General features: G+C 37.6%; 1 protein-coding gene across 1 annotated transcript; it reads right to left on the reverse strand.

Annotated features, from left to right (window-relative positions):
• Positions 1-1,089: 1,089 nt before the first annotated feature.
• Positions 1,090-19,858, reverse strand: eif2d (eukaryotic translation initiation factor 2D). Its single transcript, XM_079897690.1, has 15 exons — positions 19,607-19,858; positions 18,765-18,955; positions 18,604-18,687; positions 18,443-18,533; positions 16,492-16,599; positions 11,167-11,426; positions 10,967-11,084; positions 10,088-10,133; positions 9,887-9,993; positions 9,529-9,684; positions 9,346-9,435; positions 8,312-8,407; positions 3,773-3,893; positions 1,730-1,904; positions 1,090-1,638 (listed from the first exon to the last, which is right to left on the reverse strand). The coding sequence occupies exons 1-15, from the start codon at positions 19,660-19,662 to the stop codon at positions 1,568-1,570; spliced, it is 1,770 nt and encodes a 589-aa protein (XP_079753816.1). The 5' UTR covers positions 19,663-19,858; the 3' UTR covers positions 1,090-1,567.
• Between the last annotated feature and the right edge of the window lie 303 nt (positions 19,859-20,161).

A 20,161-nucleotide genomic window follows, 5' to 3' on the forward strand; every position in this document is an offset into this window, starting at 1 on the left:
TAAAATTTAGATTCTTTAATCATAATATTCTAATCAATATTAATTCCAGCCTTTCTAATTAAATGTATTACACTGTATATGAATGAGCATTATGAAATGAATAAAAGTTTTCATTATGAAAATATTTGCACTTTTATCATGTCAATTTATATGTACAGACTGACTAAAGTATATACAAACAATAATTAGGATAAATACCAAGAATCAATCCAATAAAAAGAGTCCAAACCTCACAGATGTCAAGATGAACACTGGTTAGCGTGAACATCCCAGTCACTGGTTATATGTTATTAAAGACGCCACAATATATCTATATCCTGATTTATATCACTAAAAGTTGAACATCACATACTTAATGTGTAATTACAAAGACTTTTCAGTATATAAAATCAGCAATCGGGAGAGTGGATTTGAATACATTGCATGTGTTTTAAAATGAGATATGAAGGAGATCGATATAATGATATGACAATGTTATATACAGTATCAAATAACACTGAAAAATCTAAATTAATAATTGTTGTTAAGAGCAATTTGAGTTAGTTCCACACAATACCAGGCCTAAAAATAGTCTCAGTGCAAGAGAAAAAAAGTAATTTTGAGAAAACCGCTTAATTGTCCTTTGAAATCTACAGATGCAAACAGATAAAGTGTAATAAATGAAACACTTAAAAGTGTACTTTGGATGTTTTCTTTCCAATAGTCTGAAAAAACATTATGAGAAGCCAGATAACCAAATCTCAAAATTGACCAGTGCATAAAAACACACACACACAAACTGTTTTTGCCTGTAGTGTCTCCTCTAATTCATATTAAGAGATAAAAAAAAAGATCGTTCACTGAGCTAAATAAGGTTAGGAAAGAGACTGATCTAGTCTGTATGTCACTGTTTCAGATATTAAATAGAGATTATAAGCAGCACTGTATGTTTACCATGTTTTTAAATGAATACTCAATTACTTTAAATTACTCACAGACAGTAAACGCTGAATCTCTTGTATATGGTCACTCTTTTGGTGATAATTTTAACTTGATAATGTCCAGAGTGTTCGCATCTCATGTTTCTGAAGGTGGCACATAGAGTGGGCTCCAATTTCTAATGGGTTTTATTAGAATGAATAAATAACAGTCCTACCTCAAATTTTTTAAACCATTGTGTGCTTTAAAAATTTAAGTCAACAAGTTGACTTCTGGTCATCATTCCTTAAAGTTCAGCTACAACTCACTGCCTGAGACGTAGTATCCTTTTCTTCTACAGATATTTGGCAATAGAAAATTATAAAGATGACAATCAAGAGAGGGAGGTGTGGTTACTTCCATCTGTTACATGCAAATCAGTTTGGCAAACTAGTGCTTCAGGGACTGTCGACATGTCAAGCTCTGAATGAACCTGTGCATTACAGGGGCTTTATTGAGGCAACATTATGCAGAGTATGAGATTCATTTAAGAGATCATTCACAATGAAATCAGATGTGTTTTATTTCAGAGATGATGTTATGTTAAGTTGGACTAGTTATTTAAAATGTCGCAGCAACATATGGCTCTTCTGAGGAGATCTGTCATCTGTTATTTCTTCTTGCCTGGTTTGGGAGCTTTATCAAGACCTTGTACATATTTCCGTGGGATCTGATAACGATCTGTAATAAAAGGGAAAAACTGCACTCACACAAAAGCAAAAGATGGCAGGTACAGATATAAGCTGTTATATTACACTGTACTATACTGTACCTAGCAGCAGTTTGCCAACATGTTGGACCTGGTTTCCCTGGATCTGCACCAGGACTCTGTTTTTGGCCCCAGGAGAATCCAGGAGGACACAGCTGGCCTGAACCTGATGCTGCAGAGAGTCTGCTACCACAGCTGGGTCTAAACCAAACGCCTCCAGATTCTTAATTACTGTAACCTTAATAAACGGGAGAATGAGAGACAAAACTGTATTTTACATTAGACACAAAATACAGTCTGTTTTAGAGTTGTCCAAAAGTACCGACCTCTGTACTGAAATTGTCAGTACTCAGCGCTGTTGATCGGAAAAGTAAACACCTCTGATTGGTCATTGTGTTCATGCACTCATCGGATGTGTCTGTGATTGGCTAGAATGATCAACACACGGGGGCGTTTGAGAGCACACGGAAGTGTTTGAAAGTAATTAAAAAAACGGGAGCGGGAGCGTTTGAAAGCGCAAACAGGCGTCTATCAGCGGGCCGGTCCATCTTCCAAACGTTCCCGTCTGTATCTGTGCAAGTGCTCGGTGAAGAGCGTCATTGATGTATATTTACAACATGTTTTTGAAGCACTGATCATTGTAGACAATCACAGACATATCCGATGAGCGCTTGAGTACAATGGGCAATCGTGTTTACGATTCCGGCCAACAGCCAAGTGTCACATTTTTAAAATTCCAGTACCGACTTGGTACTGAATTCGGTACTTTTTGACAAGTCTGTTTCTAATAATATTGAAAATAAAAAGGGCTGTTTCCAGTGGCCACAAGATGTATTTTCACATTTAAAAAAGTGTGACGGTCATTACATTTCTCTTAAGGACAAAAATTGCGATTAATAGCACCCTTGTGCGAGATTAATAATGATTAATTGCACACTTATAACATGAAACGTACACCATTTATCTTGTTTAACACGTTAATTTTGTCATCATTTGCTATATCCAGCAAAGTAAACCTTCAGATTGAAGTGGGATTCTCACAAATGTTTCATTTTCTGAAAAAAAAAAAAAAATATATATATCAGAAAGCGATGCATAAGGATGTAGTGTAACGACGCCCAGTTCCAGGAATGCACTAATATTTTGTTTGTAGTGCCAGTTTGCAACAATTATTAGTTAACACTAAGTTGTCAACACTTCGGAAAAAAAAGAATAACATTTTTTGGATATACTGGCTTTCTGCCAGGACTTTTACATGCTTTTCCCTAATCACTAAAGTGACCTTGACGTCCGGCTTAGCGGTAGCATTAGCCATCAGGCAAGTGTTATTTAAATAAACTCCTGATGTACTTACAAACTTTCCAATGCCTCGTTTTATGAGTGCAGAACCTATTTGTACTACTGTAGAAGTTTGGTACCATTCTGGGCATTATTATTGGGGTAATTTACAAGATACATCCTTGGATCCATTAGCACCTGCACTAAGCCATCCGGCTGAATTCTCTAAATAAGCTCTAACTTTAATAATGTTCAACCAAGGGAAAAAAGGCTTCTGGGGGGTGTTTGGCTCGAGGTCATGGTGCAAAGGACCCTAGGTTGATTTTACTCCGAACCATCCCTTTAAGATCATCTTACTGCGTGATGTAAATAACATTAATGACGCAATTTCACATGCTTCAGAAAGGTATTTGCATAAAATTATTTTAACACGTTAAGAAATGTAAATTAATCGCATACATTAACATTGAAAGCCCTCATTAAAAGCCATTAAGATTTAAAAACAACAGATACACTAACAAAAAAAAGAAAGAAAAAAATTAATACTTTGTTCCTTTTAAAACTACACGTGGTTACACTGATAGGACACTTCAGAAAACTGACTTCATATATCCACTAAAAACACCTTGACACCAGTTGGTTAAAAGTCAAACTGGCTGAGAAAAGTGAAGTTAGTTCTGAGAAAACCTTGCCAAGAATTTGTTTGCAGATAATATCAAATACAATATTATGTTATGTAATAAATCATAACCATAGATATGTGGCTTAAGCATCCAAATACTTTTTGGGGCCACTATTTATAGACAAGTTTTTATAATGGCTTCATACCTTCTTGTTGGATCCCCTGGAGGCTACAGTAATATCTATGCACTCCATCTGTCCTTTCTTAACCACAGGAGGCTGACCTGGAAACAGCACCTCATGGCACGCCTGCATTCTGATGAGAGTCCTGCAGGATCATATGGTCATTCAGCGAAATTTGGCAATTCACATTGCATAACAAAACGTTTTCAGCAGCCTTTAACTCACAGGAATGTTGTTTGCAAATCGCCTTTCTGAATGTGCTTGTTAGCACGCTGTACAGCTAATGTGGATAAAGTTACCATTGTCCTGACTGTATTCACAGAGTCCAGAGCTATGACGTTAGTTTTATTTTTAAGAAGAAGTTGCGACTTGTTTTGCAAATACGCTGTACTAGTTTTCCCCCTACTGTGACATCACATTAGGGACAAGCCCCGCCCACGGGTGACGATCTTAGCCCTATTAGCATAGACCCCGCCCTGAGTGAGCCGCACACAGTCCACCACACCCTCGCTAGAGCAGCTAGTCATAAAATGTCTCGAATACGTAAACATTATGACTGTTCTGTAGTTGGCCGTAATAATGAACATAAGACCATAAACATAAGATCTTCAAAAACTCCTGCCATTGAGGATGCAGTGGATTCATTTCATTTATGAAGGGAATGTGTCCAAGAAAATAGCTAAATTTGTATGTTTGTGTGAATCATTTCACACTGGAGTGCTTTGCAAATGAGGGTCAGTAAAATGCATTTTCAGACACTTTCAGACATCATTTTGAGATGATTTTCCATCATCTCATCCACAAGCCTCAACAGCGCGACCTTGTTATCAGGAATACACTATCCATCATCAATCGCTGTTTACACTGAATGTAATAAAATCTGAATCATTCTCGCATCTCAATGCTTCTCCAAGTAATTTTTTTGGCACTAAAGTTTTAACAAGACTATAATTTGGTCGGGTAAGTAAAATTCTCTTTCACTTGTCCCTTCATAAAATACAATATAACATAAAATATTGTACCGGAGAGGCTTTAATGTTGAGCCCTGTAGTTACTTCCTTTCTAAACAATATGTTAGTGATAGTTGGGAGGGTTACTTTAAAAATATTATCCTTTACAGTTACAAATTACTGAATACTTTTTTTATGAAGTAATTTGTAATTGTAACAGAATACATTTTTCAAGTAACCCTACCAACTATCACTAACATATGGTTTAAAAAGGAAGTAACTACAGGGCTCAACATTAACGTTTTTTTGGGACAAGTGTATTTTATGAAGGGGAAAGTGAAAGAGAATTTTACTTACCCGATTATATAGCCTTGTTAAAACTTTAGTGACAAAAAAATTACTTGGGGAAGCATCGAAAAGCGCTAATGATTCTGATGATTCTGAAAAGCCTGTGAATTTCCCAAATAGACTAAACACAGGCTTAACTCCCTTCAAACATATATTGTCACACAAGATATTAAATACGTTCAGGCAGGATAGACTTTAGAAATGTATTATCATTTAGATACAGCCCTTCACAGCAGTTACATATCACATACCCATCATTTGAAATCTTCCTGGTTAACTATTTACAGTGCATGATGAAAAATTAAGCTTTAAGCACATTAATATTTCCATCATGTTGGAAAACATACTTACCAGAATAATTTCTGTTAAGCTTGTGTATATTTTAAGCAATAATGTAGGTTTTTTCGTTTGTGTATATTATATATTGACAACTAGGAGGTGCTCAAAGCATATGTTTTCCTTGAAGAGATATACACTCACCTAAAGGATTAATAGGAACACCTGTTCAATTTCTCATTAATGCAATTATCTAATCAACCAATCACATGGCAGTTGCTTCAATGCATTTAGGGGTGTGGTCCTGGTCAAGACAATCTCCTGAACTCCAAACTGAATGTCAGAATGGGAAAGAAAGGTGATTTAAGCAATTTTGAGCGTGGCATGGTTGTTGGTGCCAGACGGGCCGGTCTGAGTTAGGCCTGTCGCGATAGTTGATAAGTCAATTAATCGCACGATAAAAAAAAATGAGCTCGATAATTTTTCCGGCCGCGATAATTCCATTTGCATGCTTGTTTGTTTTCCTCGTCTCTCTCGTCTCTCTCTCTCTACCAAAGAGACTGGATGACCACTCTCGGTTCTTTAGCGTATAGGAGGAGTGAACTCTCTTCGTCTCTTGTCAGTTGCATGGTCTTTGTGTGGGGAGGCGGCGCGCGGCGCTTGTCAGTCACGTATGGGAAAGCGCCGGCGGGACTGTTTGCGGCTACTGCCGGGAGAGAGAGAAGACGCTAGTTGTGAGTTGCCCGATCACATGAAAATGCGTATCTATACCACGAATGTTATTTCTCGTGCCATTTATACGCCAAAAATAGTTTTTGCGTGCATATGATACGCTCTTTATGGCGTGTAATACGCACGCACTCCTCACCCCTAATCCTAACCAAGTATTTTCAGTGCGTAGCATACACGCAATAAAGTGCGTCTTCGTCTTCCCGACAGTACACAATCACTTGACAAAGTAACAGGAGGACAGTGCAGAATGGTGTGATATGGCTTGTTGAGGCTTTTTTTTATTTGTTTACAAAGGTCCTAACCGGCAGTTTTGCCTGTTATGGAATGTATCACTATTTATGCCTAATTCTAAAGCCTAATGTTTAATATTTTTTGAAGTGCAATTTTGTTTACATCCATTTTATTTATTAACAGACATTTATTTTGTTAACAGACTCTAAGAGTCCATTGCTTTTATTGTTTTTGGTTGTTTTGTTCATTTTTTTGGATATTTAAAATGTTTTCCGTTTTCAATGTTTAATATTCTTTAGAAATAAAAGTTTATAGATCGTTGAAAAGGTGTACCTGCATTATTATGCCATTATAATTATATTAAATGAAAATGGTCTCAGAACGACAATATTATCGTTTATCGCGATAATTTCTTGGACAATTTATCGTCCAGCAAAATTTGTTATCGTGACAGGCCTAGTCTGAGTACTTCACAATCTGCTCAGTTACTGGGATTTTCACGCACAACCATTTCTAGGGTTTACAAAGAATGGTGTGAAAAGGGAAAAACATCCAGTATGCGGCAGTCCTGTGGGCGAAAATGCCTTGTTGATGCTAGAGGTCAGAGGAGAATGGGCCGACTGATTCAAGCTGATAGAAGAGCAACTTTGACTGAAATAACCACTCGTTACAACCGAGGTATGCAGCAAAGCATTTGTGAAGCCACAACACGCACAACCTTGAGGCGGATGGGCTACAACAGCAGAAGACCCCACCGGGTACCACTCATCTCCACTACAAATAGGAAAAAGAGGCTACAATTTGCACGAGCTCACCAAAATTGGACAGTTGAAGACTGGAAAAATGTTGCCTGGTCTGATGAGTCTCGATTTCTGTTGAGACATTCAGATGGTAGAGTCAGAATTTGGCGTAAACAGAATGAGAACATGGATCCATCATGCCTTGTTACCACTGTGCAGGCTGGTGGTGGTGGTGTAATGGTGTGGGGGATGTTTTCTTGGCACACTTTAGGCCCCTTAGTGCCAATTGGGCATCGTTTAAATGCCACAGCCTACCTGAGCATTGTTTCTGACCATGTCCATCCCTTTATGACCACCATGTACCCATCCTCTGATGGCTACTTCCAGCAGGATAATGCACCATGTCACAAAGCTCGAATCATTTCAAATTGGTTTCTTGAACATGACAATGAGTTCACTGTACTAAAATGGCCCCCACAGTCACCAGATCTCAACCCAATAGAGCATCTTTGGGATGTGGTGGAACGGGAGCTTCGTGCCCTGGATGTGCATCCCACAAATCTCCATCAACTGCAAGATGCTATCCTTCAATATGGGCCAACATTTCTAAAGAATGCTTTCAGCACCTTGTTGAATCAATGCCACGTAGAATTAAGGCAGTTCTGAAGGCGAAAGGGGGTCAAACACAGTATTAGTATGGTGTTCCTAATAATCCTTTAGGTGAGTGTACATTGTTCTTTAAAAAGGAAAGTAACAGAGTGAAACACGTTTGTTGCATTTTACCATGAAATTAGAGTTCCGTCTTTATTAAAATCAACAGATTAATAATTTATCTCTTATCGTCCCGCCAGCAATGAATTGGAATGTTTTTTTTTTATTACTTGGCCCGCGGATTATCCTCAGTCTCCACGGATATAACCGCGATCCGCACATACTGTCAATATAGCGCTATTATGTCAAAATACTCATTTTTATTTTAAGTGAAACCATTGTAATCCTGATAGTATTTCCATGTTTTACTAAATTTACCTGTAATCTGATTACTGATTATTTTTGTATCTTGATTATGAAACGCTGTTACATGTATTCCGTTACTCCCCAACCACGGTGATTACACAAAGCAGGATTGTAAAATGACAATATAAGCAGCTGCCATTAAATACAACTGAGAAATTGACATTATTTTTCTTAATACTGCACCTGTTAAGACAATAAGACAATTATGTGCTTCTTGTGAAACCCCCCCCCCACAATTTAATAATATATATTATTTTATGCATTTTTACCTGCTAAAGAGGTCATCCCATTTCAGTGTCTCCACTTCATGGTACTCGGACTTCTCCAGCAAACAGTCACAAAGTGTTGGGTTAATGTTAACATAACTGATGAACGAGAAGAGAGGAAGTCACTTTAATCCAAACCTTGTCAAATCTGCACTAGTACAGTACTTAAACCATGCAGTAGTTTGCATAGATCCATAAAGACATAGACTACTGTTCAAAGGTTTGGGGTGAGTAAGATTACTGTTACACTGTATTTTTGATCAAATAAATGCAGCCTTGGTGAGCATAAGTGTGCGTTTACACCGCCAGTCATTACTTTTCAATGTCGAGCTCCGGCGAGGGCGGCGCGGTGCTTCTTGGACGATGTGGGCGTTGAGGAGAGTTAAAGTCAGGCCAGCTTTATGGTAATGAGCTATGATGGGGTTCAGCGGCAACCAATCGGAATTGGAAAAAGTCCTCTGCTTGAGAGGATTCCAGAGAACGCAGTCCTGTAAACTTTGGTTCCGACCACATAAGTTCCCATGCAAAATGGAGGAGATGCTGATCATGTGAATTTGATAAGGCGGCGCGCAACACTATTTATAGGCAACATTTTCATGCAAGAACGCTTTTTTTTCAGCGGGAATGCAAATTAGACTAGCACTTAACCATGAACACAAAAGCCACACCACACAAATGGCTTTTAATTGGTTTATTCCGTTAGCAAACATGTCACTATAATTGTTAAGTTCTTTCCATCGATCAATTTCTTACTTTCACATTTAAAAGATTTCATGAGTTTAACTTATACCCTACTTGTGGTCAGTCTGCACAAATAACGATCAACATGCTTGTTCAATTTGCGGCCCCTTTAAATAAAGTTTAAAAAAAGACCAAGCATTCGATCATAGTGTCAACAAATCTTTCTACGGCGTAATTCGCTCTCGCCAGCAGCAGTGTGAACGCACAGTAAGGGACTAAAGAAAAAAAAAATAACTTACAGGAACTTATGAACAGTGGTGTACATTTGACTTAGAAGAAAAAGTACATAAGCTCACTTTTTGTTGGTTTCATGGATGAGTTCATTTTTCTTCACATAATCCGTGATGACATTCCTTACTTCACTAGCCTTTAGAGGCGTCCCCTTTCTGAAACACAGTCACATGCTCAAAACCTCAGCACTCACACTAACACACTTAAAAAAAAAAAATTCACACAACAAAATGTTTCCACTCGTTAACCTTTTCCTGGCGTCCTGAAAAAGAGGCTCGAGGCGTGCGGTAACCCCATAGAGTTGTGTGATTTCAGGGGTCTGGTATGGGACCTCACAAGCCCCGCCCCCCTCCACAGACTCTTTCTCCGGCCCACAGTCCTTTGGTGCCCTGAAAGAACACAACCTGAAAAAAGTAGAGCAAGTTGTTCAAGAAAAGAGCTACTTCCCTCAAAACCAAGAACACTTGCTGTACATCAACAAACAAAACATCAACAAATATTTTATATTTTTTTTTTTAGATTATGCGTTTTGACTATTTAAATTGTATTAAAATAATTTTTACGTTTATGAACAAGATATTAATAGTAAATGGTTTGACTGCATACTCAGGGTTCCTCCAGTCAACTTCCACAATGCTCTCCACACCTTTACTCAGTTCCTTCACCTGAACCAGACTGTGATCTTTCTGCATGCACAATAGAAACTTAGACAGCTGGAAAAGAAGAGAGAAAAGTTGTGATCTACTAAAGCAAAGATATGGCTACACTTGATATTTACTAAAACCTCCCAATCTGTGAACCGTGTACCTTTTTGTAACTTGATTTCTTGATATCTAGTTGCTTTCCTCTAGGACTGTGGGGACAAAAAAAAAAAAAAAAAAAAAAAAAAATCACATTTCAAACTTGACCAAGCTACAATAACAATGTATCCAGGATAATTTCAGAAACCCCCAGAAACCCCCAAAACAATTTGACCAAATTAAATCAGAAATTAAGCTTCTTTAGTGCAAATCAGCCTTAAAATAAAATAATATAAATACAAAAATTAAATATAAAAATATGTTATACAAATATAAATGTTTCAAGTAATTGTTAAAAAATAATATTGTAAAATATTATTACAACTTAATATAACTATGTCTCTTTTAATATATTTTAAAATGTACTTTATTCTTGTGATGCAAAGCTGAATTTTCAGCATAATTTCTCAAGTCTTCAGTGTCTCAATTTCTCAATTTGCTGCTCAAGAAACATTTATTATTATTTTTTATAAATGTTGAAAAGAGTTGTGCTGCTTAATATTTCTTTGTGGAAACCGTAATACATTTTCATCAGGATCCTTTGATGAATAGCATTTTTTTTTTTTATAAATAGAAATCATTTGTAACCTGATAAATGTCTCTACTGTAATTTCTGATCAATTTAATTTGTCCTTGCAGAATAAATGTATCAATATAATAGTGACCCAAAACTTTTGAATGGTACTGTATACAAACTTTGGGCCATTGGGTAATCCAGTTAATGTGCATTCTTGCTAAAACCATTTCTATTAAATGCATTTATTTGTCAAACGTCTCTGATGTCTCACAGTGTTTGACTGAGTTATACATTTCAAAAATGATAATAGACCAAAGCTTAGGAAATAAAGGTAAAACATCAGAAGATTAATAACAGAGGCTAAATTACCAGCAGGACACCATGTGCTTGCTCAGGAAGGTGCTGGTCAGTAGTGGGAGGTCAGACTTTTTGACTTTAGTCTTGAGTGCATGGAGAAAACTTTGCAGCAATAACTCATCCATCTGCTCTGTAATAAAATAGACATGAACGTCAAGATACAATAAACACCTACAAAATGGATACATGACAGGAAGTCAAAGACATTTCACCCTGTGGAGATCTAGAATCATCCTCTTCTCCATCAGTGTCTTTTCCCTCTTTATCCTCATCCAGTTGTTCTTCCTTCAACACCTCGTGCTCATCCAGCCTCAGCTCCTGCATGCTCCGACAGGATGTTTCCACTGCAGCTGGTGTAGAGCTGTCCCTTCCCTCTTTTTCCTCACATTCCTCTCCATCTGTTTCTCCGTCCTCCGGTGCTGGACAGTTAGTGACCGGTATAACCGGAGGATGAGTCTTATCACCAAACGCCCTGCAGAGAATTTGAGGAAGATGTCTGTAGAAAGTGAATCACCAAACATTATTTGTAGCGGGGCAATTCCGCGCAAAACTGTCACATCCATAACACCAACACAATGCAATGGTATTTAGTTGGCGTTATGGATGTGACATTTTTGCGTGGAATTGCCCAGCGTGCCTTCCATTCAATAAATAATGTTTTGTGCTTTGTTACTTTTGATATGAAACAAAGTTTACACTTTTTTTCCCCGATGGTCCACTTTAGACTACTAACTATAAGCACCTTTGCAACTACATGCCAACAAACTGTGATAAGAGTATTAGTAGACTTGGGTTACTTGCTCAAATAAGTACTGAGTAGTATTAATTAACTACATGTGTAAGGGTTCTTCCACAAAATTTTCAGGAGACATGCATGGAGTCAACAAAGTGTACTTTTATTGACTGCAACACTTACTTAACAACACTTTGTGCAGGGAGAAAAAACAAAAAACAAAAAAAAACACTGATTCATAAATTGTGCATCAGCACACACAGTACTCAGGGATCCCTCACCCGAACTAACTCAGCCACAGAAAATGAAGCCCTTTTAACAAGCTGGACCAAACCATTCTTATGATTACAGGGGTCTCACAAGTTCTCAATTACATCAGACTTAAAAGGGTGAAAGAAAGAAATACTTCTATACACAAACTCAAATAAACAAAATAAAAATCACATTTATCATAAAGTCATAATGAAAATACACTTAAACATACACACACAAAACATCTTTTAAACATTCAAATTAACACACAACCCCCCTAGAGCATTATCCCAAAAACTACATTTCCCATAATTCCCAACTGAATATATAAAGGACACCAGGAAACGCCGCGCCCTTTTAAAGGGTTAGTTCACCCAAAAATGAAAATTCTGTCAGTAATTACTCACCCTCATGTTGTTCCAACCCCGTAAGACCTTCGTTCATCTTCGGAACACAAATTAAGATATTTTTGATTAAATCTGAGAGCTGATCACTTCTCCATAGGCTGCTAGGTGACCGAAACTTGCTGGCCCAGAAAAGTTATTAAAGAGATCGTTAATATAGTCCAAGTGACTACAGTGGCTTAATCTTAAGTATATCAAGCGACGAGAATACTTTTTGTGCGCAAAAACAAACAAAAATAACGACTTTATTCGACTATTCATTTCCTTCTCTCTGGGCCTCGTAGTGTTTTTGCGCAGCGCGTCTGTGTTGCACGTCAACACGCATCACACACATGACCAGCTTCGGCCAATTGTGAGCCTACGTGGTGACGTGTAACACAGACGCGCGACGCAAAAACACTACGTGAACCAACTAGAGGCCCAGAGAGAAGGAAATGAATAGTGGAATAAAGTCGTTATTTTTGTTTGTTTTTGCGCACAAAAAGTATTCTCGTCGCTTGATAAACTTAAGATTAAGCCACTGTAGTCACTTGGACTATATTAACGATCTCTTTAATAACTTTTCTGGGCCAGCAAGTTTCGGTCACCTAGAAGCCTATGGAGGAGTGATCAGCTCTCAGATTTAATCAAAAATATCTTAATTTGTGTTCCGAAGATGAACGGAGGTCTTACGGGGTTGGAACAACATGAGGGTGAGTAATTACTGACAGAATTTTCATTTTTGGGTGAACTAACCCTTTAATTCCAAGCCTTTGTTCCATGCTGCAGTCATGGAGCCCGGCAGAACCACGGGTAAGATGTACACATTTAAACAGACTTAAATAAAATGTTAAACCCATAGCTTGGTTGTGGTCTCATTTACTCACTAGCGTGCACTCTAGAAATAAATGATTATTGACTTTGTTGCTCATTGGGATTTACAGCACCAAAGAGACATGTGTTTGGGTCAGGCTTGTGCACAATTCAGAATTGAATTGAGAATGACTCCTTAATTCCAATTAAATTCTTGAATTTGAATTGAATTTGAATTGATGTCAAAAACAGGATCTAGAATTACAATTCGAATTTGAATTAAAGGAAGCAGAATTGCAATTCAATACAAATTCAAAGAAATTCATATACATATTTTAAGTGAAGTGTTTAACAATGAAATATGATTGCATTATAATATGCGGGGCGGCAGTGGCTCAGTGGTTCATGTAGGTTGTCTACAAACCGAAAGGTTGGTGGTTCAATCCCCGATTCCACTTGACCAAGTGTCGAGGTTTTCCATGAGCAAGATACGTAACCCCAGCTGCTCCTGACAAGCTGGTTGGCGCCTTGCATGGCTGACACTGCTGTTGGTGTGTGAATGGGTGAATGTGAGGCTATGTAAAGCACTTTGGTGGCCATAGGTCTGTGAAAGCGCTATATAAATGCAGTCTATTTACCATTTAGTCACAGAACATTAAGTTTATTTAAGTTTGATTTATTGTAATTGTAATTTTGTGGAACATGATGGAACATGACTCCATTTCCTAGAATGCTTTACAACAAGTAGAATTCAACAAGTTACTAATAAACTTAAAACGAAAATGCTTTGCATTGATAAAGTTATCCAAATTAAGTATTTAAAATGGTTGCTAAACAATTTGAGGTGGACATTTGTTTGAAAGCACAATTTAATGGGCAACACTGGACATTTTAAGTTTCAGAAGTCCCTTACAACTTCACTCTGCACCAGTTGAGAGAATCTTTAGTGTTGCAGGAAAGATATTCAGACCAGGGGTGCGTTTCCCGAAAGCATCGTTGGCCAACTATGGTCGCAAGTTCATCGCAATGTCCATTGAACTCTATTGGTAACGACGGAACTTGCGACCATAGTTGAATTTGATCAATATCTATTTTAGAACAAAATGTATGCAGGGTTGAGGAGTAAATAGTTACGTGAAATGAAATTTCTGTTATTAAATTACAAAATTAAAGTAATTGTATTTAGTTGTATTACTGAGGTAAAATGTTTAATTCAACAAGTTACTAATAAACTTAAAACGAAAATGCTTTGCATTGATAAAGTTATCCAAACCAAGTATTTAAAATGGTTGCTAAACAATTTGAGGTGGACATTTGTTTGAAAGCACAATTTAATGGGCAACACTGGACATTTTAAGTTTCAGAAGTCCCTTACAACTTCACTCTGCACCAGTTGAGAGAATCTTTAGTGTTGCAGGAAAGATATTCAGACCAGGGGTGCGTTTCCCGAAAGCATCGTTGGCCAACTATGGTCGCAAGTTCATCGCAATGTCCATTGAACTCTATTGGTAACGACGGAACTTGCGACCATAGTTGGCCAACGATGCTTTCGGGAAACGCAACCCAGAACGGTGCAGACTCAATGAAAAAACATTTGAGGAGCTATTGAGAATTAGATGCAACAGTGTTGCTCAGTAATTTTTTGCATTGGAATAAATGATAACTGCATTAAACAACTTTGTGTTTGTGTGATTACTTTGAAATAAAAATTACATTGGAACAAAACTAATTAAACAACACTGAGGGGGTAATTTATTTCAAGAATTTGATCAATATCTATTTTAGAACAAAATGTATGCAGGGTTGAGGAGTAAATAGTTACATGAAATGAAATTTCTGTTATTAAATTACAAAATTAAAGTAATTGTATTTAGTTGTATTACTGAGGTAAAATGTTTAATTCAACAAGTTACTAATAAACTTAAAACGAAAATGCTTTGCATTGATAAAGTTATCCAAATTAAGTAATCCAAACCACATTTATAATGGGTAACTAATAACAGTAAGCAATAACATTTACAAAGTAATCTTCCTAACACTGAATGCATGCGAGACTAAACACATTCTTTCTGTTGTGTGACTGTGTGGAATTTCTTTGAATTGCCATGAATTTAATTCCACTTCCTGTCATTCCAATTCAAATTCAATTCAATGTCTTGTGGGGCAGAGTAAATTCAATTCAAATTCCAATTCATGAATTGAATGGAGGCCAATTCGGAAATTCTGAATTTTGCACAAGCCTGGTTTGGGTAGATAACATTTAAAGAAACAAAATAATTAATAAATAAACAGACAAAAACATTAATTCTCTAAAACAAACAAAATATCACTTCATATTCAAAGTAAACTAAGTGCTCATTCAGTGTGGCCTTAGCCATCACAACATGTATTTACTATAGAGTTATGGTTAGGGTTGTAATTATGCATAATTTACTGTTGTTACTATAGTAAGTGCAAGTAGTAAAGTGTAACTACACCCCCTTAAAATAAAGTGTTACCGTAGATTGTGGTGCACTATTAGGTTAGGTGTTAGGGTTTGGGTTAATAGAATAAGTTGACATGTACTTAAAGTTACTTATAGTCAGTAGAATGTCTGTTTTGGAGCACTTTTTATTTTACTATATCTCTTTACATAAATATTTTTTTCTACTTAAAAACTATCATTTCGTTATTTTACTAACCCAACTAATTACTCATCAGGGCTTTCCAATAGGTTGCACGTAAGGGGGAAAAAAAGTAACACGATTCATTCTGCCAGTCGGCTGCAGCAGAGAAGCTGTATACAGCTTTGCAAGAATCGCCGAAAATTCCGTGATGAGCCCAAGGAAGAATTCCGTGAAATGAACATGGTCCCTAAAGTTAAGGAAAAGGTTGTGGGTGGGCTTACGTTTCCATGACACGGGGGACAACAACGGGATGGTTGGGTTTAGGAAAAGAAGAACAGGACGGTTGGGTTTAGTAAAATAACAACGGGACGGTTGGGTTTAGGAAAAGAAGAACAGGACGGTTGGGTTTAGTAAAATAACAACGGGACGGTTGGGTTTAGGAAAAAAAGAACGGGACGGTTGGGTTTAGGAAACTTGACACGCGGGACACGATCCCCGGTCTCCTGGGTGAAAGTCCTGTGTTGTTTGACCCATCCACCACCCCAACCAACCGGATTTTCAGCCTTTCATACTACTCGCTACCTAGTCGCTCTTAATGCTATGGAATCGTGTTGACCATCACGAAAAAAACCCCCAGATGATATCGTCCGTCGGCACAACCCGTGAACAGTGCTATACAAACAAATTTGACATGACAAAGTGGTCGGAAATGAATGTAAAGACAAAATAATGCTGTAATGCAAAGCTCACCACAGCTGGTCCATATATGCGTGTAAAATATTCACTCCTTTCCCCTTCATTCCACCGTCCCTCATCTTAGCGCTCGACACAGCTGCTGTCCCAACAGCCACTGGTGCACTTAAAAACCAAAAAGCCACAAAATAACCATGTTTTCATGCATGTTACTGATAAGAGACCATTATTTACAAGCATTTTTAATAATGAAGGCTCCACATCTCAGCATCATTCAAAATGCTACAGACGCTGCAGATGCTGATGAGTTTTGCCAAATCCAGTGTATAATCGCTATAACAAAAATTTGCAAATCTTTACCCAGTGGTGGTATCTTCCACATGATTCAAGATTTTAAGTCCAATATGAATCATCTGTTAGGCCCTGTTTACACCTGGTATTAAGTAGTGGTGCAACGGATCATCATTGATCCGTGATCCGTTCGGATCAATATCTTCGGTTCGGCACACACGTGATCCGCGGATTGATTTATGGGGGAAAAAAAAGCACTCAACATTTGCTTATATTTGTTGTTCATTTAAACCGTTATGAACCGCAGCGAGCGTGACACCTCATTCGCGCCGCAAGACCTCCAGACGCGCGTAAACGCGTATTTACATTGACTTAACATTGAAATCACTCGCGCCAGACGCTCTATTCGCGTTTGGTGTGTGAATGTAGCACGAGGGTGAGGGCGGGCGAGAGAGAGAAAGAGTGCCTGCGAGTGCGAGTGAGTGAGCGAGAGTGAGGTCTGCGGTCTTCGCCATTAGTTGATTTACTTGTTTTTGTGTAGGTAATACGTTGTCAAATATGTTTAAACTTAACAAATAAACTAAATAAACAAATAAACTACCTATACAAGTAGTTATGTCTCTTTGTATTAATGTGTCCTGTTATTGACATAATGCGCGTCATTGACAAAATGCGCAACCAGATGTTCGAATAGTTCGAATGTGTTTTTTTAGAGGGAATATTCGAACGTCATTTTTGAGCAATTTTGACAGCCCTATATGACAGTGGAAACACATCAAGCATTGGTCCATGTTTAAAGGAAGGAGATATGCCTTTTTATGTTGCACTTTAAGTTGTTTTTCATTAATTATGTTAAAAAGAAGATATTATGCCTTGTGCACTTTCAGTTGATTTTATATATTTTAATTTAATAATTTAAAAGTGTTAATAAACAAAAAAAAAAAAAAGTTTTTTTTGCTGATCCGAAAAATGATCCGATCCGTGACTCTGATCCGAGAAACGATCCGAACCGTGAGTTTTTTGATCCGTTGCACCCCTAGTATTAAGATGCGTTTTGGTCGGATGTGGACGACGCTAAATGCGGGTCTAAAAAGTTTTGAGCTTGTCCACTTTCGACCACTTCAGAGGTAGTTGAAAACGCATTCGAATTGATTACTTTCGTAGTGTAGACACTCATGTGGTCGAAAATGTTCAAACAGCCTCAAAAGACACCTACTCTCTGCCTACTGACCTAACGTGTAAACATTATGAGAAGCTCGCTAGCCAGACGGGATTTAAACTTTGTCATCTAAAGACCCAAGTTTGGTTTGAAGACGAAAAAAGTACCAAGCACAATTTCCTCTCACCATTCCTGATTTCTAACACGAACTCACAGTGTTCGCCGCGGTCTTGTGGCTATCAGAGCAGAAACAAAAGCTGCTGCTCTCCACATTTTTTTATCGTCTCTGGGCGCGCTCATATGTAAATTGTGCAAGCTAATTTCGTCCATTAGACTGAAATATCTGGGGGGAAAAACAACAACACATAGACCCTCCCCTCATAGAAATCAAGAGAGAAGTGGTTGAAAGTGGACAAAAGAGACGGATTAAAACACCAGGTGTAAACGGGTATGTGTCTCCCTCATCGACTACTAGTTATCCGATCGACCAAAGCGCATCTTAATACCAGGTGTAAACAGGGCCTAAGAGTGAAATGTGGTGGGCACGGGCAGCGTTACCTGTTCATCACTAGAGTGACCGCACAGCAATCGCCTTGGTCTACCTCAGGAAGGCCACTAGCGGATACCACTACACCAGGCAACATGAGATCTGCAGGAGAGAAATCAGTCAGAAGCGTTCTCTGGGAAACACAGACGCACACTAGCAAACAGGTGCTGACCTGCTCCACCAGATAACTTCTGCAGAACAGGCGGCCACGTGGCGAATGCTGGTACCATGGTGGGACATCTCCACATCGTGTACACTGAGAACAACAGGCCAAAATGAGCAGAAACTTCATCAGCATTCTCAACAAAGACTGATGGTGACCTGCAGACTCACCTGTTGGAAACACCTGTTTCTCCAGCTGAAAGAATATAGGATTTTTATGGAGGACGTACAGAGTAACTGCATCTCCTTTATGTGCGTAAATCTTCACAATATTCAGCTCTTCTTTGTTTGGGATGAGTTCATTTAGTTCCTCCACTGACAGAGAAGGGAAAGCAGCAGCAATATCTGCTCTTAGCTTCCTCCTGTATGGGCAGAGAGGATCACAATGATAAGGCATAAACAAAACAAAAAAATGTAAAAAAGTAAGTAAAAAAGATTTTAATATTCTGAATAATCAGAGGGAAGTGCTATATGCACATTTAACATCTTGAAATTTACATAATTATCTAAAAATTATGTGAGAGATACTGCTTTTAATTGTTATTGACCTTTTATTAAGTTGTCTCTTTTAACAACTAACTACACAAATTTATCTTGAGTTTAAAACTTTCAATATTCCTATGTATTAACAGATATTACAAAGGGAAAACAATCACAGGGTTTTACCAAGAAATTATGATGTACAGAAAGTAAACAATGCAGTATCAAGAGTGACACAACAATTATAAAAGGGTATGAAATCACTCAGAAACATAATATCTCAGTAAGGCACTTTATGTAAAGATACAGTAGATGATCTTGAAAAAGTAAAAAGAAAACATACAATACAGTTATAACAATCACGCCATATAAGCCACACATTATTCAATATTAAATCTGACATTGATTCCTAAAAAATAATGTGCACGAAACGGAGTTCAATGAAACTGAATTTGTCTACACAGTTGATGACAGATTTACCAAGCAAGAGTATTTCTTTCAACTTATCTTTAAAAATGTAACTGTTTGAATACCTGTCAGATCCCTTGATAACGGTGTTTGATTTCACACGAAATGCTTTTGCAAACATCTCGGTTTTCTAAAGAAGTACTTGCAAGAAGCCCCTTAAAATCACCTAACGATCAACACTTCTCTACTTCCACATAATATAAAAGCGAGATTATTAGAGTAATCATCTGCTGTGCTTTGAGCACAGTGAGCGGCATGCGCGTGCAGCGCCGAAACATGTCCGACTGGAAATGATCGGTGTATGTTAAAGTGGCCTCCAGACCAGTGACTTCTGAAAGTAATATCATATCATTCAAACTTTTAGCTGATTGTTGGTATATTTTTGAAAGAAAATACAAACGCGATGTGATTTGTACATTTTGATTATGATTTTTTTCTAAAATAATAATAATAATAATAATCAACATAATTTTTTTTACAAACCTCGATCCGTAGACTATAACATAAAAAGACGATAGATTGCTAGTTATCTCTCAATTCGGACTTTGTAACTTTTTGAGATAAAAAAAAAAAAAAAAAAAATCCCAATTCTGAGGGGAAAAGTCAGAATAGCGTGATAC

This window comes from Squalius cephalus (genome assembly GCF_949319135.1).
Source record: "Squalius cephalus genome assembly, chromosome: 16".
Classification (NCBI taxonomy): domain Eukaryota; kingdom Metazoa; phylum Chordata; class Actinopteri; order Cypriniformes; family Leuciscidae; genus Squalius; species Squalius cephalus.